Here is a 20,668-nt window from a genome sequence, read left to right on the forward strand (position 1 = left end):
GCTCCGTCTGGGAACTAGAGCTGTTCATTAGAGAAAGTCCCCCAACCATCCTCATCCCCATCCAAAAACATAGCTACTAATTTTTAGTAGCTTTGTTTCCATGTTTATATTTTTGTCAAAGCTAATTAGTTCGTAAAGGGCATTAACAATGCAGCTCCCAGTAGTGATGAATATATGACCGAGTCTAAGTCCCAGCCCGAGTTCGAGTCCAAGTCTGAACCCCAAAGCGAGTGTGAAATGCATATTTCGAGTCTCTTCCAGTTTTCGGGTTTCCTCAAGTCATTATGACATTGGCATTAGCATAATACGCGTATTATGCGTATTAATTACAGCGCAGACATTTGCATTTAAACGCCTATTTGTCCCAGGTACCTTAGGCCTCGGACCATCTCGGAGACGGTGGTGGGTCCCAGCAACCCATTCCCCTAAGCCCAAGACCCAAAACCCATTCCCCAGTAGCCGAAGCCAAAGCTCCGACTGTAATTATTGAATTAGAAGACAATAGACCCTAAAGAGACTGCGAGATGCGTACACTTTGATAGCCGGGGAAGGGAGCAGACCACCCAGGCGTGAAGAAATATCCGAAAAGATGATGATGAGGCCAGGACAGAGGAACAAAAAGAGTTATTATGTAGATATTTGCATAAATTTCACGCTGCTACCGGTGAAATCAAGCGGGGAATCAACATGGGATGGGGCCTGGTAGTTCTCAGAGTAAAGAAGTTCCTATACGGCATACATACAATGTACATCTTATATTGTATATTGACTTAAAACTTATAAATAAATATCACAACTAATAGGCTGGATTTGGGCCATAATATTAGCCCAACATATTCAAGAACTCGCTGCCCAAATGGTGGACATCACTAAAGTGCTCCAACAATGATTTAGGACACTGTGGATAGACCTGATCACAGTCACTACCAGCCACTCCAAAATGTTCAGCCTGAAGGTAATCATTGTCCGAATGCTCCGCAAAAGGATCCACTGAACTAGAAGGACTAAAAATGGGAGTAAGAATAATATTTATACAAACACAGGAGAATCCTTTACTTACGTTAGCAAAATGTGCAGTATTTCACCCAACAAGCCATTGCGATCATCAAAAGGAGCTGAGGCACTTTCACAAATACTCTTCAGGACACAGGACCTTCCATTGAGCTTCATGCGAATGGCCAGGGCAGTGAAAGCCTCATAGACTGACCATCGATAGCTACCCAGGGCCTGGACATCCTCCTGCCATAGACTAGGATTAAAGTCAAATTTATCTTTGGACTTTTGTAAGATTCTCTCGAAAGTTGTGGTATTTCCTAGTAGTCTTCCCTCGTTAATATCGTGGACATTCTTGGTCCTTAACTGCTTGACAGAGTAGGGTAAATAGTATTGAGCTTTCAGGACATAACCAGTGACCACAGCTTCGACTTTAAGATCTTCCACAGGGATACCAAAGCCACCAATCATCTAAAGAGGTTACATTTTAGAAAAATTCATCTTAAAAAACATCTGTACCTCACCTGCAACCTGGTAGGATTGGCTCGAGGATAAATCAAAGGCAACCATCTAGCTTTCCGCACCAAAACATCACCTTGAGAGGGACTGTCATCAAAAGCAGAAGCTTTGAAAACACAAATCAGGCTAAGGACTATGCCTATTAGGATCTCCATGAGGATCAAAGGATATCAAAGGATCAAAGTCACTTTTTTTTGCTAACAAATGCCAACCTTGCGAATCAAAATCAAAATGACGACTAGATACCGGAGTGATTTCGCTTTAATATCCAACGGCCATTAACTTTCTTCGATTGGGAAATCGAAAGTGTTAACCGGAGAATATGGCACACTTGAGTCACGATTAGAACTGGTCAGGTCCGAACTGGTCCAATATTTCAGCAGGCACTGTTCAACTTTCTGGCACCACCAAAAAGTTCACGTTCTGCCAATTAGCACTGGACTTTGTTTAGACCGACTTTGGTTCGCCCCGCTTCCACAAAGAACACTGAACAAAAGTTTGGCTTAGTTTCGGTTCTCCTTCACTCGCTTTATTGCCTCAAAATAAAACTTTATCCAGATTGTGATGCAGCTCACTGAAATGCTGGAGCAAACTAAGACGGCACTCCTGGAAAACTCGATCACAGCCAGCCCCGGAATGACCAACCTTCTCGGCGTAGTAGTACTCATTGTCTGCATGCTCCGACAGCTTATCCACCGACGATGAAGGACTAAGGACAAGAATATAGTTCCTTAATAAATATATTCACAATGAATAACCCTTTACTTACGTTAGTAATACGTGTAGCAGCTCCGCAAAAAGTCCATTGGCAAAGTGAAAAGGCTCCTCGGCGGCCTCGCAAATGCTCTTCAGGACACAGATCCTTCCCTGATAGCCCAGGCGATCTGCCAGTCCCTCCAGGCCCTTGTAGACCGTCCAGCGATAGCTGCTCAGGACCTTGTTGGTTCTGGTCAGCAACTTCCTGGTGTTCTTCCCCAGATCGTCCACACCAACCAGAAAGTTCTCGAACATGGGCTTCTGCTGCTTTCTCGATCCCACCGATCCTGGTGTGGCCACCTGGTTTAGGGGCATACCTGTGGGTGTTCTCAGGTCATCCGGAGTGATGGGCAACCAGTACTCCACTTTAAGGACATATCCCGTCGTCACAGCTTCGTAATTGAGATCCTCCAAGGGAATACCAATGCCGCCAATGAACTGGTTATGAAGAGGAGGTCTTTATGGAGCTTTTACTTCTTTAATCCGTAATCCTACTCACCATGACGCGGGTGGGTGATGTGGTGGGATATATGAGCCATGGAATGGGAGCTCTTTTGCTTCTCTGGTGCTTGGAAAGACTGCCCAAAGAGGTCCTCACCTGGCAGAGTAGGCAAGTGGCTACCAAAATGCCTACGCCTATGCTGGACTTCATTTCTGTGTGTTCTAATTTCTAATTTCTATTATGGAGCTAATCCCAGTACGTGTTTATTCCAGCTCCGGTCTTGTGCTACTAAACTTTGGGTTTATTTGTATTTTTGGATGTTCTCTTTCTAGCTCACGAATTTCCATCTTGAGTTCTCAATAAAAAATATGTAGATATCAATCAATCTAGATGATTTATGGCGCACAGATACATACTTTCTCGCCTCCAGAATGTGTAACATTCTGAGAAGAATTAGCACCTTCTGTGTCTTCCGATGGAGACAGTTCATGTGGCAACCGTGTAAATCTCGCACATTCCGGTTTTCTTCACTTTACCGTAAACCACTTCTCACTCTTCTCATTAATTAGAGAAATGGAGGTGTTGCCAATTCCACAATTGAGAATGCAATTCTTAGCCATATGCATTTAGTTGCCCAAGAGCTTTGGTCAAAATGAGAACCATTTGTTGGATGCTGGTCTTGAGTTTGGGATTTATTTTGGGTTTAAGTTTGGTTCATTGCTTTTTGGTATTTCCACGTCAAGGATCCTTTGGTGTGAGTTTATCTTTAAAGAGTTTTCAAATAAAAAGTAACTAAAAGCCAATTATCTTCAGTATCTGGCAGCTGTGGCTATCCCTTTGGACTTATCGCCTAAAAATGTGTACATGGCTTTTAATTTTGAGTCCAACTATGCACTGCCCTCCAATGATTCATGGAACCAATGGGTTGATAGGGTAAGTTTGAGCTAAAACCGAAAATAACCAAATTTTTAACCAACTCCTACCTCTTAGTGGAATCTGGATGGTCCCTTCCAGGGAGTTCCCGGAAACGTAACCCCCATCAATGCACGCCAGGATGACGGAAGCTCGCAGGAGGAGAAGGAAGTGCAACGTCGCTCAGTGGGCGCCCCACCTCCCATTCGGCGCCTGGACTTCTACCGGAGCATCATCAACTTCATGACCCATTACGGATTCAACGGCACCGCCTGCCTCCTGCGTATCATTTGTGAGGTCAGCGAGACACCCTTCGATCCGCACAACGGCCTGGTGGGCACTCTATTTCACATTCTGTTCGTGTAAGTCCCCTCATACCCACTAATTGTATCCTTTGAATCCAATCTTCTCTTCGCCGGCAGACCCACGACGAGTGCCCCCGAAAGGGAACTGCAGCACGTGGACGAGTTGTATGAAGCCTCCGATGCGGGCACGCGTGGCCTGGGCTGCTCCAATTACGTGGCCCACTGCGAGGACAATGCTTTGGATCTGATAACCATGGCGCTTTGAATGTATAAGGATGTATATTTGTTGCCGTCCATGCTAGAGTTTTCCAAGAGACATAAGCTTTAAATGTAAAAGTTTTAAATACAATTCGTGCTTTAGTAAGATACATTTACATTTTCTTCCAGTTTAATACAATTGTTAATACCATTTGTTTAAAAGATACAGCTAACCAATTTAAACGTAGGGTTTAAAGCAGATTAACTATGAATCGATCTACAAATCGTTAAAGGTATCCCACATAAGATTCGGAATAATATTGGCCAAGATATAGCCTTCGCCCTGGCTCATATGGGCCTTTCATGCATTTTCCATATTTTTGAAGGGGACCCCCAGAAAATTTGACAAAAAATCGAAAAAATAATTTCCTTCAAGATTTTGATGCAGATTGATAGAGAATCGATCTACAAGTCGTTAAAGGTATCCCGCTTAGGAATCGGATTAATATTGGCCAAGATATGGACTTCGCCCTAGCTCATATTGGCCCTCCATGCATTTCTCATAATTTTTGAAGGGAACCCCCAGAAAATTTGACAAAAAATCGAAAAAATAATTTCCTTCCAGGTTTTGACGCAGATTGATAGAGAATCGATCTACAAATCGTTAAAGGTATCCCGCTTAGGAATCGGATTAATATTGGCCAAGATATGGACTTCGCCCTGGCTCATATTGGCCCTCCATGCATTTCTCATAATTTTTGAAGGGAACCCCCAGAAAATTTGACAAAAAATCGAAAAAATAATTTCCTTCCAGGTTTTGACGCAGATTGATAGAGAATCTATCTACGAATCGTTAAAGGTATCCCGCTTAGGAATCGGATTAATATTGGCCAAGATATGGCCTTCGCCCTGGCTCATATTGGGCCTCCATGCATTTCTCATAATTTTTGAAGGGGACCCCCAGAAAATTTGACAAAAAATCGAAAAAATAATTTCCTTCCAGGTTTTGACGCAGATTGATAGAGAATCGATCTACAAATCGTTAAAGGTATCCCGCTTAGGAATCGGATTAATATTGGCCAAGATATGGACTTCGCCCTGGCTCATATTGGCCCTCCATGCATTTCTCATAATTTTTGAAGGGAACCCCCAGAAAATTTGACAAAAAATCGAAAAAATAATTTCCTTCCAGGTTTTGACGCAGATTGATAGAGAATCGATCTACAAATCGTTAAAGGTATCCCGCTTAGGAATCGGATTAATATTGGCCAAGATATGGACTTCGCCCTGGCTCATATTGGCCCTCCATGCATTTCTCATAATTTTTGAAGGGAACCCCCAGAAAATTTGACAAAAAATCGAAAAAATAATTTCCTTCCAGGTTTTGACGCAGATTGATAGAGAATCGATCTACAAATCGTTAAAGGTATCCCGCTTAGGAATCGGATTAATATTGGCCAAGATATGGCCTTCGCCCTGGCTCATATTGGGCCTCCATGCATTTCTCATAATTTTTGAAGGGGACCCCCAGAAAATTTGACAAAAAATCGAAAAAATAATTTCCTTCCAGGTTTTGACGCAGATTGACAGAGAATCGATCTACAAATCGTTAAAGGTATCCCGCTTAGGAATCGGATGAAATTTGGAGAAGAGAAACACCTTTCCTATTGAACTTTAGCTTATATTCAAAAAGCCCCTTAAAGAAGTTTTATTTTGTTTTATTATGTGGTTTTTAGCCAACATATTTTCTTATAACCTTTAAAAGAGATTAATTTGAAAGGAATATGGGGAACATATGGGGAATTGAGCTGTTTTTTTAGTCACCTCCCGCTGTTTTAATTTCGCTTAAAGAGCTTAAAGACGACGACGTAATGTCGAGCAAACAAAAAGATGCAAAAACCCCTAAGCTGGCCGCACGGATCTGGTTTGGATTTTGGTATGCTTAGGGGTTTTTTGGCTCGGTTTACCGCACCTCACCTTTTGGACATGACATACGTGTTGAGGCCCTGCTTTATAAGCATACATATATATTTTAAGATGCCGATTTTGGTCGTTCCTGCCCTTTGTTTGGCTCTTTGATCGCTTTTTCCGCTTCTTTTGTGCAAATGTAATCGCCCTGCTCCTCCTTTTTTGTTTGAGTGTGTTTTGCGGTCTCCTTGGTTTTTTCTTTTTTATTTTTTTGGAAGAGTCCTGTCAACAATACCGGAGCATAGGAGTCTTCTTTTCCGTTGTTCTGAGTGGTTTTTGTTTGTTTGTTTGTTATTTCTTTGATTCGATTTGCCGCCTTAAAGGAGCCAGGACCTGGCTGTCCTGGCACTGGTGAGAGCGAATTACGCCTTCTTTGATTTTGCTTAGCCATTGAAATCATAATTAGAAGACAAATGATTCCTCTTTTCTTCTCAAGATCCTCGAACAATGCCCGGGGCATCGAAGCTGAAGTGCTTATATACGCCACACAGTTTGAAAAAGGTTTTCAGATAAAAAATAAAAAAAAACCTACAGAAACTTGAGTACTAATAAGCTTAGACAATAAATAAACAATGAGCTGGAATTTGTTGTATAAAAAAAAATTGATTGGGGTAGGGATTTTTATTAGGTTTTTGGATTAATTGAACGCTTTAATTTCAGTTATTTATAGGATTTTGTAAAACATTTCATTTTCTGGATAGAAATCCAACAAACTATTTAATATTATTTTAAGAACTCTGTATTTTCTTATCACCCACATACTTAACCACTAAAACGTACTTGCCCTTAAAGATTTATCTCATCTTGTGGTATATTTTGATTTATTTAAATTCTTTATAACAACTTGAGTACTTCATCCTCTAGAATCGAGAGCCTAGATTCTAAAACATCTCAATTTCAGGATCATAAACGACAGTCATCAATTTTGAGGCATCACTTCTAAAATTCCACATTTTTATGATACTCCTGCCGAACATTTCGTCACGTTAACATGGGAGGATGTCAGAGATGTCTCCACTGATTTACGGCTGTGTCGAAGTTTCAGTCTCAATTTTTGTATTTTTAGGAGGTCCCTTGGTCTGTTTCAAAAACACAGCTATATAAAATTTTAATGGGGTGCAGGCAGGTGTTAAGAAGGCTCTAACCACGACAATCCCCGTTTCCTGTTGCGGTTAGTACATAGTCCCTGGAATTCCCCCCAGAATTCATTTGCCTTTGGGGGCTGATACAAATTGATTTGTAATTAGTTGCAGTTGCAGTCAACAATGTGATTATACCAGTGGCTTTTGGCATGGGCCGAACCACAAGAGACCAGGAGGATGTGCCCAGGGAGCTGGGAGGCGGAGTGCCGAGTGCGATCTAGGGTTACACAGATGTGGCCGGGCCGGGTCGGGCCAGGCGATCCACTTGAGTCGAGAAGAGGAATAAATTACAGTCAGAGCACAACATTATCCAAGGCAATTGACAGCTCCCTAAAGTAGAGTCATCTATCCATGACATATGCGAAATGTCAGAAGAACGAAGAAGGCGTTCTGGTGAGTTGTAAACGCATCTGTGGCCAAGGATCTTTGAGATTTGGTTTTGGTTTTGTGGGTTTGGACAACCGATCCCCCGCCATGTGGCAGCAACTGCTCCGAGTACTCTTCCCTCGAACTGTTGACAGTTTTGTGGCGTAAATCATTTGAGGTTTTTCATTCAATAATGCAATAATAACTTTGTGTTCTCTCTGGTTCTTTTTTTATCGCCCATCGAATAAGTTATTAAATTAGAGCTTAATCCACTTCGGTCACGCGTCTGCGAACATTAATTGAATTCATAAATGAGCAGTTTATATGATATTTATAAATTAACTAATTACCGTATCATTTGATTGTTGTTTCTGTGTTTTTGTGGCGATTTTTTCAGCTCATCAACAATTGGATTAAACTCATAATGCAAAATGGCATTAAAAGCACGCTTTTAATAATGCTTTCTCTGGGATAAAAAAAAATCATGGAAACGAAGTTGCAAAATTCCATTTCACGGGGCAGGGATTTTCGGTTTATTTTAATTAACTTAATGAAATGCAATTGGAAAAGGTTTAAAAGTGTATATTGTACAAGTGTATTGGATTGTTTTAAACCGAATTTGACGCCAATGAATTAAGGGATTTTGTATTTGGTTTTATGGATTTTATATTATATGTGATTAATATATTTGTTTGTGGTTTATTGAGGCTCTCCTTCTTATCGAAATTAAATCGCTTTGAAGAACCTCAAGAAGTGCTCCCATGACTTTTTAAATTAGTCTCATCTGGGTGAACCAGTGAATCCTAAAAACCATATCCAATTGATTGCAACTTTAATGAAAAATGGAATCATTAGGCCAAGTTCTTAGTTCTTTATCGGAGCCACATCAACACATCAAGTGAGACCCTGTTGCACCTTTAATTTCTAATGATGTTGGCTCATTCCCTTATCCTCATCCTTCATATTCATAGACCGGGTCACAAGAATAATGTCAAATTATTTCATTGCACCTTCCCCTTACTGTGTGAGCTGCAGTTACATTACTTTATGATCGATTGCCGGGAACTGTGGCAACTAGTTTGACATTAATTGACTGCCAAATATGCACAAGCGCATGAAATTATGGAAAATCTTATTAAAGTCAACCCATCCGAGGAAGCCTCAACCCCAAGCCACCCCTGGCAAGCCATGAAAAAATCAACTCGGCCAAAAGTTCATAAATGCTAATGTGCCCCGGAGCCTGACGATGATTGATGGTCGCCTCCGGACTCTGGTTGCCGGAGGCGGTGGAAGACTTCCTTTACTTTCAGTTCCCCTCCACAAGCCGGATTTTCACATTTTGGGGTTTCCCATTTGCGGCAGACTGCGCAAAATTATGCGACCCACAGAATGGCAGAAGGATCAATCCTTGATGAAATGTATATATTTCACCTTTTGTGCTCCTAGGTTTCGTCTAAGCCAATTTAATCCCGAGCCGGCTTAGAACATTACGATCTCGGGGATTAGGCCATGTTGCAACATCTCCGCCCGCGCAGATTTAGTTGTTAGCCTTGTGGGCTGTCTTGGCCAATATTTGAACAGGATTTTGTTTTGTAAGCGGTTTCCTTCTAATGATCTTTTCTTAAGGAGGAAATAAGATTTTTCAGTTCCTGGGAAAGTAGGCGGCGCACCCAAAATACTCCATTGTCCAGGATACAGAGAAAGATATTTTGTTCAGTAAGGACTCTTATCTCTAGGACGTTGAATTAGTTTGTTTTTATAAGGTCTGAGTGGCACGTGCGAGCTTTTTTTTTAGACCTGGTGAATAATGTTGCAAAGGCTGTAAAAAAATAGGGGAACAGTGGTGGCAGGCTAAAAGATATTTAATTTTTTAGGGGTTATAATAGCACTGATTAATAAACGCTAGAAATATTTTAAGAAAAACTAGTACTAACCAAACTTAAAATCTAGCTAATTTTAAATATATTTGATATAGTCAAGTGGCCAACACTGTCTAGGAGTCCTTTCTCCATGCATTATTAGTACCCTTTTCCAAGCTCTGTTTTCCATGTGTCTGCCATATTCCGCATAGAATAATTTTTCACAGCTTGTTTGGTGCGTATCCTTGTTGCTGTCTGTCTGCTCCTTTTTTTGTTTTAATATTTTTTTCCCCCCTCATATATGAATGTGTGTGAGTTGATAAATTTGCTTAGATTATTATCCTGGATACTGGCGTGGTTTGCTCTGCTTGCTGTTATCTCCCAGCCGTAATTAGTCTCGAGCTTGTTTGCGCCGCTTTTACACAAAACGCTTTTGCCAGGCGCCGCACGCACCCACGGACAAACGGACACGCGGACAGACGGACACATGGAATATGAGCCTTGGGGATCCCAGTGTGAGGAGTGCAGGGCTGGGCTCCTTGCTGGCATTTTGTTATGGCAAATTGCCGGGGCATATGAATGAGTAAAATTTTGGTTTCAACATGGACGAGGTGTATCTATTAGATAACCCAAGAACGAGGCATAAGGCATTGCGGGATATGTCACGGAGAAAGCGCAAGTCAAACTGGCAGCCTTTTAGCATAAATTTCTCCAGCCAGAGCTCCTCGACAGGAAGTCGTCGCCGTCGCCAAACGCCGCCGTCAACCGCAATTTCCATTAGCAGCCTGGTTGGAAGGGAACATCATATGTGTGGGCATACGGTTGGTTGGATGGATGGATGGAGGAGTCCCCGGGAACATTTGACATTTTAAGGAGCGCCAAGTGAGTTCCTGCGGCCAGGCAGGTAGCTCAGGTAAACTGCAAAGGTAAACGGTAAACGGTAAAAGCCCCCAGACAGTCGAAAGAGCCTCGCCCATGGATATGTCAACTGTTTTTAGCACGCACAATTTGAGGGAAAGCCAAATAAAAAATATGCAGGGAAAATGCTCTCCAAGGTAACATGAATATATAAACGATGGACTCTAGCACACAACTGAGAGATTGCTAACCTGCTCCGGCTTCTGCTACTGCTCCTGCTCCTGCTCCAATTCCAATTCCCTCGAACACACCTGTGTGGGAAGGGCTCGTATTACGAATGCAATGTTGAAATAGAAATTAAATGCCAGGGAAAACCGCATTTTAGACAAATGCCAAAACGAGCGACAACATACACTCCCGTATCGGCTTTCAGGACCTCAGCATCCCTTCGCCAGAAGCACACAAGGCAGTACAGGTATGTGTATCCTCCTGAATCAACCACAACATGTACACCCACTTCCTCTCCATTCCCTCCATGACACCCGAGAAGTTTGTCGAAAAAAAAGACTGGAAAGATTCGACCACAATGGCAAGGAAGTTGCGGCCTAAAAACAGGAACCGGGCCAACACCCGGCTGGAGGAGGAAATGCGGCCAGATCGCAAATGAAAGATATGTTTAATGTTAAGTGCTCCTAAAAAGCGATTGGATTTGCGATAAATTGAAAGAATCTAAAAGGTAAATTGAGTGTACAAGGCAGTCAGGTCCTTACGTCAAATGATTTATCTCTGGAAGGTTTAGTTCTAAGAAGATCAATGCATATCTTTTAATTCTTTTATTTAATAATATTGGTATAACCTTAATTGAAGCTTGACGAGCTCTTCCAAGTATTCGCATTTCCCGCAAGAGCAGACAACTCACAAATCAAACTCCTCTTGCGGTGGACAGTGGACATTAATAACACCTCAGTCGAGAACCGACAATAGTCCTGGCCTGGCCTGGCCCGAGCATCGAATGGCTTTTCAATAAAAGTTGCCCCCAATGGGTGTTGCCGACAAAGGCCGGCCGAACAATTGGCCAACAAAAGGAGGTCAAAATTACAGAGCACTCTCGATTGGAGTGGCAGGAGGAGGGGGGGGGAGTTGGCCATTACATTTGTCATGAGCGCTTCGCAAACAGGCCAAGTAGAGTCGAACAATTAGTCCACGCCCCCGAGCTGTGTAGTTGTTCTTCTTACACCTGGTAATTGCTCCGCAAAAACTTCTTATAATTTTACCTTAACGATTCTCCAATGACTCTGGGCCACCTTTGGTCCCAGCCGCCTCGTCCGTCCATTGTTGACCTCATCTCCTGTGGACTCCTGCGGCTCACCAGAATATTTTCCAGCTGGCCAGAGACAAGTGTGAAGGTGAGTGTAAGTGTGAGCTATAAAAATCAGCTTGCTCTATTAAAAATGCAGCGACATTTATGGCCTTGATCTACACACCGGTTCTGGCTTTTTGTTGGTTTACTGATTGGTCTCTGGAATTGGTCCTTGATGATTAATGTTTGGTCCTCCTCCACCTTGGCATTGGAAAATTCTGCAAAATTCCTTTTCATTTCAAAAACTGTTTCTATTGAGGTATTGTGCAGCACAGAGGCGTTGGACATTCTTTTTGATCCTTTGTCCTTGGGTCCAGCACCTTTTCTTTACACCTTTGAGTCGGCAAACTCTTTGGATATTCCATAATGCCATTACAAAGACCCTAAGATGACTTTTGAATTGTTTATTTGGGAGCAGCTGAAATTGGATTGCCTTTAAGGATTTAAAGGTAAAATGTATTTTGATTAGAGTATTCTTTTAAAAAGGATATAAAATCGAAATCTTACTAGAAATTATTAAACATTTACTTTATATTCAGCTTAAACTTAATTATAAAATGTATTACACCTTTAAAATAAATTATAAAAGCCCTGGAAGGATCTCTGACCCATTTGGCCACCAAAGAAGCACCTTTTCTGCCCAAAAATGGCCAATAATTGTTTTCCCTTACAACTTTCCTTTACTAAATGGATTTCCCCCTTTTTTTTTTTTTTTTGGTTAATCCCATTTGCCTTGAAATATATTTGTTTTTCAATATTACACACTTTGTGGGTCAACGATACTGGGCTACCCAGTAATAAGCAACTGTTTAAGCATTTACCCCCGAAAATTGAAGATTTAACATTTTGATGGATTTTCAATAAGCCCCATTTCGGCGGAGAATCACTTGGCTGATGTGGTGCCTTGGCTCGTCTGATGACAAGACCCATTATTGGGTATCCGCTTTCGCAAAGGGTCCAATTAGAGAGTGCAGGATGAGTTTAAAATTGAATTTAAAATGCATCATACTGTTTACCGTAATAATATCGACACATTTATGGGAATTCACTTTGCTCCATGCCCACTCCAATTCGAAATCCCTTGAGTGCCAAAAGGAAAAAGTCCCAATGATATCTTCGTCGGACTCGGGTCCGGTCCTGGACCAGGTCCAGGTGCTATACCTTAATGGGCTTTTGTTTTCAGATGATGACCAGGCCGGCGGCTGTTTCTTTCTCGTATCTGTATCTGTATCTTTTGCTGAGTGCCTTTTCGGTCCTGTTCGCTTAAATAAATTTAAAACTTGCCGGATTTTTTCCAACTCCTTCAATGGGGACAGATGTTTTCGGTTCTGGGGCTTTTTTTCCTTAAAGCTTTATGATTTTTTTTCTGCGGCATCCTCCCGCTCTGAGTTAACTGATATTATGGATGCTTTATTATTGTATCTACGTATAGTCGTACCTGTGCCTTTCCTGCATCTGTTATCCTGACAGCAGGACTCACCTCACCCGCACTCTGGGGAGGTAATCGATCTCATGTGGTTTATTTACATCCGTTATTGAAATTCACTTTTTCCTCTTGCTCTTGCCATGGTTGGTGTCGTTGTTTTTCGTCCTGCCTTTGTTTTATGAATTGGCTTTGTGTACCTGCCCCACTGCACCACTCGCCCCACTCCCTCGTCCTGCTACCCTTCAATCCTCAGTATCGATGACAATTGCAGTTTTTGGCATGCAGCTGGGCACATTTACATCCGCTTGCTGTGTGTGCGCCTTTTAAAAACAGATTTTGCTTCGATTTGCTTTTTCTTTACCTTTCTTCTCGTTTCGGTTTTATGTTCCTTTTTTTTTAGTTTCTGCAAGCGGAAGTAAAATACTTCCTAGTGTTTTAATATTTCAGTTTGTCGAATAATGTCCGGACTCCAGGGCAAATGATATAGGAAGGAAATTATATCTGAATATTGTATTCATTGGGGAGTGCAAAGAATTGGAATAATTCAGTTTTGGTTAGGATAGGTCAGTTGGATATAATTTTTTAGGGAATTAAAATTATAACTTTACACTTAAATGAGTTCTTTAAAAAATGGTAAAGTAATGTGTTCTTCGAGGAGAATAAGGATCTTGGTAAGAAATAAGTTTCCCTCAAAATTATAATAATTTAGAAGGGAATAAACTTTATTTTCTTTTTTTACAAAAAGAGATAATGTTAGACTTGTATATGTTCATATCTTAATAATATAAAATATACCTATTACAATATTTATCAGTTTCCAAAAATATAAAATTTCCTAATAAAATACCTCTAAAAATTATACAAGTTTTGAAAGACTTTTTAAAACTATGCTCCTTACTTTTTATAGCTTTGATAGCTTTGGTTCGTTAAGCATAGTTTTGGAATATTTTAAACTTATCCAACTACCATTCCTTTTAATTAAAAAAAAACATAACACATTATCTTGAAAATTATGAGACATTCTTAGAAATTCCCTTCAAGATCACAAGGGATCAGTACAATGTGGTTACGGTAGTTGAGCCGAAATTTCAGATATTGTTACAAAGAAGTTCTCACAATAACCGACTAGCTGACGACACCTATAGAAATGCAAATTTATGGTATTTAAGGCCGAAACCATTATGTAATCTTCATGCACTCATATGCTTTATGGAGCACATCGCTGCGGATATCAAATTGTATCTACAAGTCCAATTTAATTATGAGCCACGCAAGGCCCATCAAAGTTTCCGAGGTAGTCGATCCGATGCAGGTGCAAATGCCACTTTGGAGGACCAACCGCTACCAACTACCAACATTCTCCAGTGGTCGGTCGGCAGTCGCCAGCCAGTGATCCCAGCTCATTTTCGGTTCCACATTATTATTATCCACGCTTTGAGTTTAGTCCGGTTTGGTTTTGGTTGGGGGGAATGCCGCTCTACAATTCATTTGCAAAGCGTATCCAAAAATGCTGATGGGATTATTATATGTTGGGACTGCGACTGCAGGTGGAATATCTCAATGTCCGAGCAGGTCTTTATCTTTTTAATGCTGTGGATTGCTTTGTGTTTTCTGTTTTTTCTTTCCTTCACACACATTTCGGCTTTAAGCATTAATTTATGTATTAAAAGTTAGAAATCCGTGTGGACAGGTGAATTTTTAAAGGTTACCTTTTCTGTTTTTTTTTTTTTTATAATTCTGTATTGGTTATAAGGGGAATTATATATTGTAAGATAGAGCTAAAAAAATAAGTCTTGAATTTGTACTAAAAATATATATTCTTAACTGGCGATGGGCTTAAAAAATAAATTAAAAACCAGCCCTTTTGTAGTTTTATTTTCCAAAACTCTAAACAAAAACTGTCCCTACACCCCTGAATATTTTATAAAATGTAAATCCTCTTCTGAAAAGTGTAAAAATCGAAAAACTTAATACCCAAAACGAAAGCCTAGACCTGAAAAAACTCCTGGCTCATTGTCATTCATCATATAAATCAGAATTCGCACACACGACAGGACATCGGTTTAGAAACCAAAGTGTTCGATTGTATGCAAAAAAATAAAAAATCAACGAAATCTCAAAACAATGAAAATAATGATGAAAATGGAATCGAATGGAATGGCTTTATGTATGGATCGGTGTGGAATGCCGCAGGTGGCCACAAGCATTCGTTCGCTCGCGATTCCTTTCAAGTGTTTGCCGTTGCCGGTGGACAAATTTACATGCGAGCCGGGCACACAATGAGGCGGCGGCTGACCTGGTCAGGTAACCAGGTAGCAGGTAACTTACAAGGCCCATAAACTGGAAAAAATAAATGTTGAAAATAAACCTGTACAAGCGATTCATACACTCTCATATTGGTTGGAATCTGCTTCTGGTTCTTCCAGTGTACTGTCCACCAGTCCAGCAGCTACCTGGGACATGTCCGGCACTGGGACACACGTCGCTATTCAAATAGTCCAGCGAGTTCGACCAGGTGAAGGCATCCCGGCTCCAGCCAGCAATGGCAAAAGCAAATGCAAATACAAACGCATCATTTAAATGATGGAAAATCAAAAGGATGCTGGACCGTGTGATTTCCGCTCTGAACACGGGACCTTTGTAAGTGCGAGAGTCCGTGCAAAGGTGTCCGCTCCTTTTGTTCAAAATATTTTAATTAAATGAACTGAGTTAAGCCCCGTGGGCCGTTTGCCGTTGGATAGGATTGGTGGATGTCTGGTCCATCTCCTGATGGACGATGGCAAATCAATCATTTCCAGGCAAATGCGGTCAAAATGCAATGCTCAATTAAATAAGCCATACAATGGAATACCAAAACTGGAGGGGGGACCGTTCCTTTGTTGTGGGAATCCAGGATATCCAGGATATGAAGGCCTAAAGAGTTAAAGTGTAAATGGTGGATGTATTAAAAAAAAGCCTGTCAAATGGTATCAATTTTTAAGTGTGGTTGCTATTTTCTGATTCTGATTCTGGTTCTGCAGGATACTAGCAGATTGAATGTTAATCAAGTGCAACGGCATGTTGAAAGCCCCAAAGAGCATAGAGGTATTTTTTAAGGGATATATCTACTATTTTATACTCTAATTTAAATAATAAAAATTATATTTTATGGAATATACAATCGGTTATTAAGAAATATTATGCCTTGGACTTTAAAGGCTTTTAAATAGAATTTAAAATCATTTATTGAAGCTTTTTTATTGTTTAAAGTCGTAACAGCTACTATACATTTTTAGTTTGAAGTTTTCTTTAAATTTTAGTTATTTCTATACTACCTCAAGTTAAGGTATTTTACCTTGGTGTCGAAAAACTCCTAAATGCGTGCTAAAACCAAAACTACAAATCCGAAAAAGGTCCTGCATCCGCCACCATCACAGATTGAGTGCAAATATGCATTTGCATGGAGGGTGGCCCTCTGAACACTTAAATTCCATCTCTAAACTAAAAACGCAAAACGCTCAAAAAACGACAAACGACCCTCGGGGATCCTGTCACCTGTTCCTTTGGAAATGGATGGGCAGGCGGAAAGTGCCGGGAGGTGGGGGGAGGTGGAGTGGAGCTCATTTACATGCGATTGAAATACGTTGGAATCAAAGTGCATAGAATCGTGGGGCGAGGACGTAGGACGTCGACAAAAAAAATAGAAAACCCAACAACATTCAATTGGCTGTGAATTTTTTTTACTGGCTGCATGTGAATATTTGGATTCTGGGCTAATTAAAAGCACATCAAAAGCGCACAAAAATTTGCATAGCAAACGAAACGAAACGCTGCGAAAATTAAATAGAAATTGTTAGTTGCACTTTTTCCTTTTCACTTCGTCAAAGCTGCCAATGCCAAAAAAAGTTTGTCATGAATAGCTGTCGTTAGAGGAACAGGATTCTTAACGAGAGCAGGGGGCGGGGCCGGGAGCAGGGGAGCCACAGCGAATCGTCCAATAAATGTCAGCGGAACAAACTTTGTTTGCCAACTATTTTTATAATTAAACAAACTGATTGTGATAAGTAGGAAAATTAACGTAAAAGTTGTCCCAAGTGCTGGCGTCCAAAGGTCCGTCCGGCCATAATTTTGGCCAAACGTCAAAGTTCCTTGTTCAGCCAAGTCCTTGAAACAACACAAGAATTACTTTGAGCCAGTCAAACGTTTTAGTTCTCTATGAGCCAAAGTCAAAGCTTTTAAAATTGTTTAAACTCCTCTTTAAAACTAATTTCTGTTAAAACATCGTAAACTACAATAAACAAATCCTTATGTTGTGGGATCATCATTTCATGTTGTGAAACATGACAGTTTTTTGTAATTATTCTTACAAACTTTTAATATCTATAAACATAATATATTCGGCTCTATTATTAAAAAGATACTATATACAACACGCCATTGAAATACGCATCTGATTGTTGATAGTACCCATAAAAAGCTCATTCTCTGGTGTTCGTAGAACTCATTCTGGATAGCAAGGCCCCAAGTCTGTACATTGACTTTTAAGAATCGTACATAACATAAACCTAAATCAAAACTATGATGATTTGCTGGTGCTGGCCGCCGCGGCAGCTGCAGCCTGAGTGGCATGGTGTTTCGCCACCGCCTCCTGAGCCTTACTCAGCTGGATGTAGCCTTCATGGGCTCGGGACCGCAGCTCGCTCTCTACATTCTTGTTGACAGACTTTGAAATGACGGCCTTGATCTTCTGTGTCTCATTGAACTTGGCCTTCTTGGCCTGGATGGGAGCATCTGAAAAATAAGGCGCACATTGGAGGAGAATTCTGATAACAACTTGTTGATACTCACTGGCACGGCGGGTGAAGGCGGCCTTTTTTTGCTTTTTCTGCTTCTGTATGGAGGCGGGAACTTTAGCCTTCTTGAACTTTCCCTGAGGCATCTTTATAAATTTATTAAATCGGGTTTTTTTAAGTTTTATAAAATTAACAACAGCACGTTGTTTTGTTTATCGAAAAGTGTGACCCCTAGTCACAAGTTCGATATCTCTGCCTATCGATTTTGGAGGGCTGCCAATCTGCTCCAAAAACATAAAATCGTTATTTTAATTAATTTGAAAAATGTTTAAGTTTGAAACTTTTAGCTTTAAATCCAGTAAATTGGTAGTAAAAAATATATTTTAGTTTATTTTATTTATCTTTATTTTCGATTGCTGGCTCACTTAATGGTAACTTGAATTTTTAACGAATATTGTTTGTTTAATCGCTTGCTTTAAAGTTTAAACTAAACACAGAAAAGTTCACATTCAATGCAAAACTTAATTTGTTCGCGATAATCGTTTTAACAAGAAATAATTAACATTTAAAAGCGCTGAATATTGGTTTATATGCAAGTTAATTGGGATTCTGTATATCCTTATTTATGTACGTATGTATATGTGTATATATATTTATAAATATTTTTTATTTTGTTAGTTTATTTAGCTTTTTTTCACTACTTGTTGTCTTTGCTCACTTGGTGATTAAACAGAGTTCTTCAACGTTTCAATTTTGTTCTTTAAAAAAATTGTTTTACAAAAATGTATGCATGTGTGTGTGTATGTGGGGGTGTATGTTTCCGAGTGGTATGTATGTACGTATGTATATATATAAATAAAACAATTAACTGTTCAGTTTGGCAACAATAATGCCAGTTACAACTAAGCCTATTATCACAGCAATCACCAGAAGTATCAGGATCTTGCACCTATAGCTCTGGCGACTCCTGGCCGCCTTGGCCAACTCTGAGGCTCCCTCCTCCACGTTGGTGGCCGTCCTCTCAATGGTATTCTCGATGAAGTCTGTAAAGTTTAAAAGAAATCCAGTTAAGATAACAAACCCTTACTAATATTACTCCAAGCATAGTCACATTCAAGATAAATAAGATATCGATATCAGTCTCAGCAATGATAAAGAATTGTATCTTGAGGTGGACTTCTTGGTGGTCACTCACCCAACTGTTCACCCTGCTCATGCACCAACCCACTCAACTTTGTCATTATCTGGTTCACATCGATGATATCCGATTCGATTTGCTCGACCTGGCGCTGCCGTTCCACCAGCAAGTCATGCTCCTGCTGCAGTCCGGCTTCCTCCAAACGCTGCTGTTGGAGCAGCTCCTCGCGAGCCAATGCCTCAGACTCGTGCTCGGACTCCTGGGCTTGCCGCAGGGTCTGGCGCATGGCGGTGGATATGCGCTTCTGTGTGCTGGAATACTTTTCGACCACGCCTTGAAACTCTTGCGTCAACTTCTCCAACTGCAGCCTCTGCTGTTTATCACCGTGCCGGACGACAGCCTGCAGCCGCTGCAAGTCCTGACTGGTGGTCTGAATCCGGGCATTGGTCTTCATGTTGATGGAGTGCACCTTTTCGCGCAGAGCCGCTTGCTCTCGCGGCGTGTTGATCAGCTTTAGTTGCTTCTCCAGTTGCTTGCTGCTGCTGTGAACCGCGGTGATGTTGTGTCCGATATCTTCGCTGAGGGTCATAAACTCTGTGGGGCTGAATCCCGAGGAGCCGCCTGCAGACGCAAAGCTCACCTCCGGGGTGGTGTTCTCCGCTGTGGCTCCATAGTCGCGACGCGGTCCTCCGCCTCCAGCGGGATTGTTCAAAGCCTGGGACATGACGACGACTGCTGCTGCGACACTGCTGTGACTTTGACTTTAACTGAGTGAATGGGTGGTTTGATGGCGATGACTGTGGCTGGGCTGTGGGTGGAGTGAGAGTTCTAGTTGGTGGCTTTAAAATGGGGCGACACCTAACACCGCTCGCTGGGCACTGCTGCACAAACACAAACTCAAACACTGGCGAACAAACAGACAAATCCCTTACAAATGATTCACATGCGATGAAGACTGCGCATTGTTTTTGTTGCTGTTGTTGTTGCTGTTCCTCAGCTCCAACTTATCAACATATGACTTGTACAAGTGTGTGTGTGTGTTTGTGTGTGCCTTCCTGTGTACGCCAGTGTGTGCGTATGTATCGATGGGAAGCATTTACGTGTTTCTGCCTCTCGCATATGACCAGCGGGGGAGGGTGTGGGGTGGCGAATCTTGTACGGATTCCGCCTGGCAGTGGGTCCGGTTACCTAGGACTTACTTTGCAGTGAATTCTTTTGGGTGCGAGTGCCAATGTCAACGGACAAAGCCTTTCACTACGCAAAACACAATGAATGATAATTCTTTCGCAGCAGCAGCAGCAGAGGTCTCCAAGTGTGACCGCAGCTGTTGGGCCGAAGAGAGCGTTTATCGATGTTGGGGCTAGTTATCGATTGTAAGGCGCCAAACTTATCCTTCCAATCGGAACTCTAATAATGTAAATAATGCTATTTCCTAACAAAACTGATATTTTTCTAACTAAAATCCAATTATATCCAAAGAAATCACTTTCATATTTATTTACACCCAAATATATTCTTTTTTAAATCTCCGATGATCAAGTTTTTTGAATAAATTTACCATATTAAGGAAAACTACAACGATTCTGAACCACTTCACATAATTAGTTAGGAAATCAATGGAACTAAAGTGTATTACAAACCGCTGTACCCAAGA

The 20,668-nt window shown here is 41.1% G+C and overlaps 5 protein-coding genes and 1 long non-coding RNA gene across 7 annotated transcripts; 1 reads left to right on the top strand and 5 right to left on the bottom strand.

The window, feature by feature from the left end:
* Nucleotides 1-823: 823 nt before the first annotated feature.
* On the bottom strand, nt 824-1,724 carry LOC108127618 (uncharacterized). The gene is made up of 3 exons (XM_017244768.2): nt 1,518-1,724; nt 1,061-1,464; nt 824-1,004 (listed from the first exon to the last, which is right to left on the bottom strand). The coding sequence occupies exons 1-3, from the start codon at nt 1,665-1,667 to the stop codon at nt 824-826; spliced, it is 735 nt and encodes a 244-aa protein (XP_017100257.2). The 5' UTR covers nt 1,668-1,724.
* Nucleotides 1,725-1,990: 266 nt separating this feature from the next.
* Nucleotides 1,991-2,981, bottom strand: LOC108127615 (uncharacterized). Its single transcript, XM_017244765.3, has 3 exons — nt 2,768-2,981; nt 2,282-2,706; nt 1,991-2,221 (listed from the first exon to the last, which is right to left on the bottom strand). Exons 1-3 carry the CDS (start codon nt 2,918-2,920, stop codon nt 2,050-2,052), a joined length of 750 nt encoding a protein of 249 aa, XP_017100254.1. The 5' UTR covers nt 2,921-2,981; the 3' UTR covers nt 1,991-2,049.
* A 381-nt stretch (nt 2,982-3,362) lies between these two features.
* On the top strand, nt 3,363-4,192 carry LOC108127508 (uncharacterized). The gene is made up of 4 exons (XM_017244607.2): nt 3,363-3,464; nt 3,524-3,643; nt 3,701-3,984; nt 4,045-4,192. Exons 1-4 carry the CDS (start codon nt 3,363-3,365, stop codon nt 4,190-4,192), a joined length of 654 nt encoding a protein of 217 aa, XP_017100096.2.
* A 7,007-nt stretch (nt 4,193-11,199) lies between these two features.
* On the bottom strand, nt 11,200-14,813 carry LOC138926399 (uncharacterized). 2 transcript variants are annotated; one of them, XR_011442906.1, is made up of 3 exons: nt 13,117-13,606; nt 11,803-12,111; nt 11,200-11,741 (listed from the first exon to the last, which is right to left on the bottom strand). It is a non-coding gene; the product is annotated as an uncharacterized lncRNA (long non-coding RNA). The 2 variants fall into 2 exon arrangements; XR_011442905.1 differs by lacking the exon at nt 13,117-13,606 and adding an exon at nt 14,003-14,813 and having other exon boundaries at nt 11,201-11,741.
* Nucleotides 14,814-17,432: 2,619 nt separating this feature from the next.
* On the bottom strand, nt 17,433-18,088 carry LOC108127803 (uncharacterized). Its single transcript, XM_017245103.3, has 2 exons — nt 17,932-18,088; nt 17,433-17,874 (listed from the first exon to the last, which is right to left on the bottom strand). The coding sequence occupies exons 1-2, from the start codon at nt 18,020-18,022 to the stop codon at nt 17,660-17,662; spliced, it is 306 nt and encodes a 101-aa protein (XP_017100592.2). The 5' UTR covers nt 18,023-18,088; the 3' UTR covers nt 17,433-17,659.
* A 407-nt stretch (nt 18,089-18,495) lies between these two features.
* Syx13 (syntaxin 13) lies at nt 18,496-20,383 on the bottom strand. Its single transcript, XM_017245055.3, has 3 exons — nt 20,214-20,383; nt 19,072-19,822; nt 18,496-18,919 (listed from the first exon to the last, which is right to left on the bottom strand). The coding sequence occupies exons 2-3, from the start codon at nt 19,736-19,738 to the stop codon at nt 18,741-18,743; spliced, it is 846 nt and encodes a 281-aa protein (XP_017100544.1). The 5' UTR covers nt 19,739-19,822; nt 20,214-20,383; the 3' UTR covers nt 18,496-18,740.
* Nucleotides 20,384-20,668: the final 285 nt, after the last annotated feature.

The sequence above is a fragment of the Drosophila bipectinata genome, chromosome 3L (assembly GCF_030179905.1).
Source record: "Drosophila bipectinata strain 14024-0381.07 chromosome 3L, DbipHiC1v2, whole genome shotgun sequence".
In the NCBI taxonomy this organism is placed as follows: Eukaryota; Metazoa; Arthropoda; class Insecta; order Diptera; family Drosophilidae; genus Drosophila; species Drosophila bipectinata.

What these genes read in the sequence shown, in the direction of transcription:
- LOC108127618 (XM_017244768.2), bottom strand. Translation starts at nt 1,667, where the DNA reads ATGGAGATCCTAATAGGCATAGTCCTTAGCCTGATTTGTGTTTTCAAA. An exon ending in CCAATCCTACCAGGTTGCAG is followed by an intron (nt 1,465 to 1,517) that starts GTGAGGTACAGA and finishes TAACCTCTTTAG; the next exon opens with ATGATTGGTGGCTTTGGTAT. An exon ending in ATACTGCACATTTTGCTAAC is followed by an intron (nt 1,005 to 1,060) that starts GTAAGTAAAGGA and finishes TCCCATTTTTAG; the next exon opens with TCCTTCTAGTTCAGTGGATC.
- LOC108127615 (XM_017244765.3), bottom strand. Translation starts at nt 2,920, where the DNA reads ATGAAGTCCAGCATAGGCGTAGGCATTTTGGTAGCCACTTGCCTACTC. An exon ending in CATCACCCACCCGCGTCATG is followed by an intron (nt 2,707 to 2,767) that starts GTGAGTAGGATT and finishes CTTCATAACCAG; the next exon opens with TTCATTGGCGGCATTGGTAT. An exon ending in CTGCTACACGTATTACTAAC is followed by an intron (nt 2,222 to 2,281) that starts GTAAGTAAAGGG and finishes TCTTGTCCTTAG; the next exon opens with TCCTTCATCGTCGGTGGATA.
- LOC108127508 (XM_017244607.2), top strand. Translation starts at nt 3,363, where the DNA reads ATGAGAACCATTTGTTGGATGCTGGTCTTGAGTTTGGGATTTATTTTG. An exon ending in GGAACCAATGGGTTGATAGG is followed by an intron (nt 3,644 to 3,700) that starts GTAAGTTTGAGC and finishes CCTACCTCTTAG; the next exon opens with TGGAATCTGGATGGTCCCTT. An exon ending in CTATTTCACATTCTGTTCGT is followed by an intron (nt 3,985 to 4,044) that starts GTAAGTCCCCTC and finishes CTTCGCCGGCAG; the next exon opens with ACCCACGACGAGTGCCCCCG.
- LOC108127803 (XM_017245103.3), bottom strand. Translation starts at nt 18,022, where the DNA reads ATGCCTCAGGGAAAGTTCAAGAAGGCTAAAGTTCCCGCCTCCATACAG. An exon ending in CGCCTTCACCCGCCGTGCCA is followed by an intron (nt 17,875 to 17,931) that starts GTGAGTATCAAC and finishes CTTATTTTTCAG; the next exon opens with ATGCTCCCATCCAGGCCAAG.
- Syx13 (XM_017245055.3), bottom strand. Translation starts at nt 19,738, where the DNA reads ATGTCCCAGGCTTTGAACAATCCCGCTGGAGGCGGAGGACCGCGTCGC. An exon ending in TGAGCAGGGTGAACAGTTGG is followed by an intron (nt 18,920 to 19,071) that starts GTGAGTGACCAC and finishes TAAACTTTACAG; the next exon opens with ACTTCATCGAGAATACCATT.